The sequence below is a fragment of the Myotis davidii genome, unplaced genomic scaffold, assembly GCF_000327345.1.
Source record: "Myotis davidii unplaced genomic scaffold, ASM32734v1 scaffold57, whole genome shotgun sequence".
NCBI classification, from domain to species: Eukaryota; Metazoa; Chordata; class Mammalia; order Chiroptera; family Vespertilionidae; genus Myotis; species Myotis davidii.
The window spans coordinates 2,288,936-2,296,771 of NW_006289718.1; the positions used below are offsets into that span (position 1 = coordinate 2,288,936).

The 7,836-nt window shown below is 36.4% G+C and overlaps 1 protein-coding gene across 4 annotated transcripts in view; it reads left to right on the forward strand.

The window, feature by feature from the left end:
• The window catches only part of ICE2 (interactor of little elongation complex ELL subunit 2), a 61,795-nt gene that overhangs the window by 19,394 nt on the left and 34,565 nt on the right, over nucleotides 1–7,836 (forward strand). For all 4 annotated transcript variants that reach the window (XM_015563007.1, XM_006762313.2, XM_015563008.1 and 1 more), the window contains 4 exons: nucleotides 1,793–1,930; nucleotides 2,705–2,821; nucleotides 2,991–3,150; nucleotides 5,264–5,445. In XM_015563007.1, the coding sequence (XP_015418493.1) occupies nucleotides 1,793–1,930; nucleotides 2,705–2,821; nucleotides 2,991–3,150; nucleotides 5,264–5,445 (597 nt within the window). The remainder of the gene's footprint in view (nucleotides 1–1,792; nucleotides 1,931–2,704; nucleotides 2,822–2,990; nucleotides 3,151–5,263; nucleotides 5,446–7,836) is intronic.

Consider the following 7,836-nt stretch of genomic DNA (forward strand, 5'->3'; position numbering starts at 1 on the left):
TTGTGATAGAATCAGGGACATAGAAAGGGAATGGGCTGACTATTCTTGGGGGGAAGGAGTGTGGGGTGAGGGAAGAGACTGGACAAAAATCGTGCACCCATGGATGAGGACAGTGGGTGGGGAGTGAGGGTGGAGGGTGGGGCGGGAACTGGGAGGAGGGGAGTTATGAGGGGAAAAAAGAGGAACAAATGTAATAATCTGAACAATAAAGATTTAATTAAAAAAAATAATAACATTCAGTGGGTGAATGATGGGAAACAACCTGAGTCTCTTAACCTTCTTTATTCACTCTTAGCTGTTTTTCAAAGACAAATTATTAGTTTAAAAAACCTTTTTAGTTAAATAATGTTTCTTTAGTTGCTTAATGCCTACCAGTTGTGAAATACCTTTAATAATATATAATGTATGGAGTGTAGGAATAAAACTGTCTTAGATTTTCCTTTAACTCTTTCTCTTACCATAATTACTGAATTTAGGGTAACTCAGTTAAAAGCACTGTGGCATGTAGCATTTTTACCATGAAAAACGTGCTAATAAACATCTAGCCAGAATAGTCTCTATATCACATAGTGATTATATATTGTTTTCCTTTGCATGTTCAAATTCTTGCAAATACTGCCATATGATAGGAACGTTAGGGAGAAGGGGGCCGGGGGGAGTTAACTAATTAGTGAAAATTAATTAATATTATAAATGAAGAACAAAATCTTATGCTGATCTGAGTCTGCAGTTGACTAAGGTTTTTAAAAAACAGAACTTTTCTATGTTAACCTGCATCAGCCTTAGTTGCAAATAATATTCTGAATTAAATATTAAGGCCAGTATTGAAAAGCATGAAGGGGGGGGGATTTGAAAGATAGCTGGGAGCAAAGATTAAGAGGGGAAGAAGAAAATATGAAACTATAGATGAAAAGATATACTATAGCAAAGTTATTGATTTGTAGCTTTACATATTTTATGAATGTCTAAAGGGAAAGGAGATACACATATAGTATAAAGACATGCTTATTGCTAAGAGCTTTTGTGATGTAAAGTATATTCTGTAAGTCTCAGTTTTGATTAATTGACAAGAAGAAAAAATACTTAGAAAATAATACTTTGTATTTTTAAAATTATAACCCCCCACTACCACCCAAAACTGCTGCTCTCCTTTGAGTTATCTGCATGTTATTACAAGTGGCATATACTAGTATTCTACTTGGGTAAAACTGTGAGTTTTATTTCCTTCCTGATTACATTTCCTGATAAGTTATTAATATTTTGGAAACAGTTTGGAGAGAAAAAACATATTCCATATTTGATTTAGTTACAACATTTCTCATTTATTTTTTAGATTGCAGATTAGAATGACATATAAGGCAACTACTTCATTAATTCCTGTGCCTGGAAATCTTTTAAGGATATTAAACTTATTTCTGATTATTCATAAAACAACTTCTATTGCAGTAAAGTGTGTTGAAATTTTCATGTGGCTTTATTTCCTTGACAATTTCTTAAATAGTATAGAAAATATATCTTCTCTATTGCATTTTAAATTTTAATACAATTGCTCATTTTAATATTATCATATATCAGCATTTTAAGAAATTAGGTTTAAAAGAATTGTTATGAAAAAAATGAGATTACTTTAAACAAGGAATATACAATATGCTTGTATTGTTAGAAATTTGAGTAACGAAACGAGTCTATATTGCCAGTGAACAATTATATAATCATATGTAACTAACTTATTTTTGTTGGATTATTAGAGAAGTACAATACAAATGAATTTATTTTGGTTTTTGTTTTCTAGCAAATTTTAAAAGCTTGCATGGACCAAGTGAAAAAGTATCCAGAATTCTATACTCTCCATGAAGTCACCAGTTTAATGGGATTCTTCCCATTCAGAACAGAGATGGGATTAAGGTTAGAAAAGACTCTTCTTGCACTGGTAAGGTTTGCCATATGAAAGCATGTACTTATTTTTGTTTGAAACATAATCTCTATTTCACACATACAATATTTGTTTTTAAATTTTGAATAATAATGAGATACAGCTTTATGGATGTCAATACTTGATGTTTTTAAAAATGTCACTACCCACTTTATTTCTTGATTTTCTTTTCTTAGAGTTCCCATCTTACTGAATATAAGCAGGAAGCCTCACCCTCCCCCCTTTTTTAAAGGATTTTACACACAGTTATACTGGAAGTGTGTGTGAAGAGGATATTTTAGATTTTCTCCTATACCCTGTGATGATATGTTCCTCATAAAATGAGAAGTTAAAGTGGCAGGAAAGATTCCATGGTTCCCTTCTCTTGGACCCTTTTTAAAAAATATATATATGGTGAGAGTTGAGCAAAAACATGAAAGTCTTGCCCTGGCTAGTATACTCATTGATTAGAGCATCGGTGACCTGTGACTAAAGGGTCCCAAGTTCAATTCCAGTAAAGGTCAACCAATCAGTGTGTCCCTCTCACATGCGTGTTTCTCTGTCTCTCCCCGCTCCCTTCCACTTTGAATAAAAGTCAATGGAAAAATATCCTCAGGTGAGGATTAACAACAACAACAGCAAAAAGTCTTGACTTAAAGAAGGCTCTAAATTTGACATTTGCATTTAGTAGAATGAAGAATTTTAACTTTAAAGTTTCCTATGATGAAAAGATACTTGGGGGAAAAATACATCAAGATTTTTATAATAAACAATGATTTCATTCTTATTTAGGGTAGTGTGAAATATGTGAAAACAGTATTTCCCTCAATGCCTGCAAAATTGCAACTCTCAAAAGATAACCTATCTACCAATGAAATACCTGAACAAACAGCTGCAGCTATGCATTACGTAAGTACGAAAGTGGTTTGGGATGGGATCTCTATAAGTAATCTTCTGTACCTCATAAAGTACAGATAATCTGATTCTTTTAAAGTTTCCTTCAATTTCCTTTTTGTTATTTTAGTAAAGAAATTTCCAATAAATATAATGAAGTAACAGGGTGTATTTTGTTTTTCAGGACATTAGTAAAGATCCAAATGCAGAGAAGCTTGTCTCAAGATATCACCCTCAGATAGTTCTAACTAGTCAATCATTATTTGCCTTATTAAATAATCATGGACCGGACTACAAGGAACAGTGGGAAATTCCAGTGTATATTCAACTAATACCTGTTGCAGGTTTGTGATTTGTCATGTAAGGTAATGCTCTTAACAGAGGAGTTGGAATGGTTCTATATGAAAGAGCCTAAGTGACCTTTATGAAGGAATGACCCGTCGACCAGTTGCTATGACTCAACGCAGGAGCTGCCCCCTGGTGGTCAGTGCACTCCCACAGCCAATCTGGCCCCTCCCTCTGGCCAGCCCCCATTGGCCTCTGGTGCTAAACCATTTGTAGAGACCTGCTTCTGGGTCGGGGTTTCGTACGTAGCTTAGCAGCTCCCTCCCTCACTGCAGTCTATTGAAATTCAGCCCTTGACACAGGGATTTGTCTTTCTCCCGTTCTCTCCCTTCCCTGGGGGCCGCCAACCTGCTGTGGTAGGGAAGGAGGAGATGGGGAGGCAGGGAACCATGCGGTGGCGGGGCATCAGCGTCTGGCATTTGTTCCTTCCGCACCTGGCCCAGCAACCGTCACCTCTCTCTACCCCATTGGGGCCTTTGGGCCCCAGGCTGGTACGGGGAACTGGGGGAGGGTGGCGGCGGATGCGGCCCCTTTTCCAGGGGGCCCGAGGGCCGGCTTCCTTCTTGAGGCCGGCGGCCAACCTTCCACAGTCCCTCACCCAGCCAACCAACCTCCCACAGTCCCTTCCTCCCCCCAACTCCCTGCCACCATGCATGAATTCATACACTGGGCCTCTAGTCTATATATACTGAGTGGCCATATTATTATGACCACCCCATCAGTACTTCATTGGGCCACCTTTTGCCTTCAATACTGCGGCGATTCTTCTTGGCATTGATTCCACGAGATGTTGAAAGGTGATGCGAGGAATCTGACACCATGCCTGATGAATAGCACTGTCCAGTTCTGTGAGATTTGATGGTTGTGGAACCAGCTGCCTGATGGCTCTTTTAACTCAGTGTATATAAAAGCCTAAGTGACCTTTACAGCCACTTGACCAAACAACCAGTCACTATGACGGGCACTGTCCACTAGGGGGCAGATGCTCAACATAGGAGCTGTCCCCTGGTGGTCAGTGCACTCCCACAGCCAACCTCCCACGGGTAGCCAATCTCCCATGGTCCCTCCCCCCAGACTTGGTAAGATGTCCCTGATCACTGGCCAGGCTGAGGGACCCCACCCGTGCACGGATTCATGCACCAGGCCTCTAGTAGATAAGTTATATCTATAGAAGTTGTACTCATGAGGGGTGAGAGGTATTAGAGAAATAATTATGGTTTAGGGCAGTGGTCGGCAAACTCATTAGTCAACAGAGCCAAATATCAACAGTACAACGATTGAAATTTCTTTTGAGAGCCAAATTTTTTAAACTTAAACTATATAGGTAGGTACATTGTTATTAACTTAATTAGGGTACTCCTAAGGCTTAGGAAGAGCCACACTCAAGGGGCCAAAGAGCCGCATGTGGCTCGCAAACCGCAGTTTGCCAACCACAGGTAGGGTGACTAAAAACACATGAAATGGTGAGGTTCTTCTATCTTTTAATGAAAGGAAAGGAATGCAGTACTTCATTAGACACCCTCAAATGGGTGAGTACTTGTCTGTTATTGGAATTCAGAATTAAAATAGGTCTATACGTATGAGCATAGGATAATCTGTCTATTGACAGTAAAATTATATTTGCATATAAATTCCTCTGTACAAAAGATTATTCCCCTTCAGTTTTGGTTCATATTTAGTAGCTTTTTCTTATATTCCAGAATTAATAATAATATATGTGACAACATAATTATAATAAATGAAGGACTGTGTCTAATGAAACAAAACTGCAAATGTATTATATTCTCTGTGGTAAAAATTTCATTACATGTCGAAACCATAATCCTACAAGATCTGAGTATTAATGACAGGAAAAGTATAATAGTAAAATAAATCCTTTTAAAAAATTATTAGAAAAAATATATATTTTTCTTGCCAGTCAGATTCTCTGGTCCTTAGATCTCTAAGGGATTTTAAAGATCTTCTGGTTCAGGTGTGGCAGATATTTGGGCTTGTGCTACCACTTTCTTACCCATGCCTCTTTGTTTAGTGATCCTTCTGTCATACATTCTGGGTTTTTTTTCTAAATATCACTACTAGATACTAATAACTCCCTTCTCTTTCTGTTTTAAGGTTCAAAACCGGTTAAAGTAATTTATGTTAATTCACCACTTCCCCAAAAGAAAATGACAATGAGAGAGAGAAATCAAATCTTCCATGAAGTTCCATTAAAATTCATGATGTCCAAAAATACATCTTTTCCAGTCTCTGCAGTATTTATGGACAAACCAGAAGATTGTGTGCCTGAAATGGATGTATGTAATGGTTTTTTTCCTTAAGGGAATGTATTTGTTTATTCTGTTGAAGCTTCAAGTTTTATTACAAGTCTCTAAATCTGGTAGTTAAAAATCTAGGCTGTAGATTGAAACTTAAAATTGAACCCCAAGTCAAGGTAGCCTTTGGGCAACTAATTTAATTTCCCTCAGCCTCTGGTTTTTCTCCTTTTATTTTTTTTTTTAAAGAAAGGCAATACCTATTTCACAAGATTGTTGTAAGCATTAGCTTTGCTATTACAATGTAAAATGCTGAGCACAGTCATTAGTATGCATGTACTAAAAACTCAGTTAATAATGGTGATAAGTATGGTGGTAGTTTTAATTGTTCTCATTTATATTTAAAATTTTTTAAGTATGAAAAGGAACAGATGAATTGGATTGGTACAGAAAGTATTTGGCCAGATTGTTAATCTTTTTCAATATACTTAGTAGCTGTGTGACCTTAAGGAAGCTACATAATTTCTCTGTGTCTAGTTTGCTCATCTGTAAAATGGATATCATGATATTACCTAACTCATAGGATTATTTTGAATTAAATGAGTTAATATATGTAAAGCATTTAGAACAGTGCATTTAGAACAGTAAAGTATTTGCATTCCAGAAACAGTAGCATTTGTTATTTTGTGTATTTTAAAATATCCATAATTATTAAAGTAAGACATTCTGTTTATACTAGACTTTCTCCATTTGTTCCACAAATATTTATTGAGTAGATACTTTCCTATGCACTGAGGATACAGCAGTGAATAAAAATAGTCTTTTTTCTCACTTAACAAAATAATAGCAAAAAAGGAGATAGTGGTAAATGCTATTCAGAAAAATAGAGTTGGTTAAGGGACAGAGATAGAAATGGGACTATTTTAGACTCATAGTCACGAAGGCTTTCCCAGAACAGGAAATATGAACAGAGACTTGAATAAAGTGAGAGAACAAACACAATTACGAAGTAAAATGGAAAAATAGTTTTCTTATTACTAAGAGTTTATACTATTTAAAGAATATTGGCTTTTTGGCTTTTATGTTTGTTTTTATGTTTTTCTCAGTTTGCCATTTGTCTTTTAATATTTTTATAATATAAATGTCATACAGCATTTCCAACTTTTCTTAAGTTGTTTATTTATTTATTTATTTTTGCATTTTAAAATCTACCTAAAAATTATATTAGTGTGAAGTGAATGTCAGGAAGTAACAAGTATTATGAAGCAACATGAAATAGGTTAAAAGGGATGAAAACTGACAGAGTAACTCTTTTCATTAACAGCAGACGAGGTTATTTGGATCTTTCTCATTACTGCTGACAACTACACTTGATCTTAGCCAAAAAGCCAAGAAGTGATTATTACTGCTGACAACGAAAAAAAGATGGAAAAAATATTAAAATCCTTTCTTAAAATTATCAAAGAGTAACAAGATAGTAAGGGCTGAGATATCAGAGAAGACCAGAATCCAGGGAGGTGAGGCTGTCCCTTAGGGTTATTTTTGCCCTGGGTGGTATTGACCAGCTCAGAAGACACAACAGAAAATGAACTGTGGTTTTCGCAGCATCAGAGGACTAGGGAGACAAAAGTCACAGTTCAGTTTTTCATCAAAGGTATAGACCCTGCAGGGCTATACCCCAAAAGTAAGGGTAAACCAGAAATAAATCAGCTTTCTCAGAGGTTGTAGCCTGAGTTTTCAGGCCTTGAACTTGGATTCAGATGGTTTTGGATTACTGGACACTTCACAAAAGCAAATGAAAATAATTCTTAGAGGAACATAACTTAATTTTGAGCCTCAAATAGTTTCTGTGAATAACATTTAAAAATATAGATAGCTAGAAACAGGAGGAGGAAAAATGACCAAACAGATTCACATAAATGGACCTTAGAATTATCCACCAAAAATTGTTAGTCAATTCTGTTTAATCATACAGCATTCAAAGAAAGTAATGCTTGAAAAGAACTGGACACTTTTAAAAGCTATAACAGCCCAGTTGGTGTGGCTCAGTGGTTGAGCAGTGACCTATGAACCAGAAGGTCATGGTTTGATTCCCAGTTAGAACACATGCCAGAATTTCAGGCTCAATCCCCAGGAAAGGGAATGCAGGAGGCAGCCAATCAATGATTATCTCTCATCATCCATGTTTCTATGTCTGTCTCTCCTTTCCTCTCTGAAGTCAATTATATATATACATACACACATATACACACACACACACTCTAGAGCAGTGGTTCTCAACCTTCTGGCCCTTTAAGTACAGTTCCTCATGTTGTGACCCAACCATAATATTATTTTTGTTGCTACTTCATAACTGTAATGTTGCTACTGTTAGGAATGATAATGTAAATATCTGATATGCAGAATGGTCTTAGGCGACTCCTGTGAAAGGGT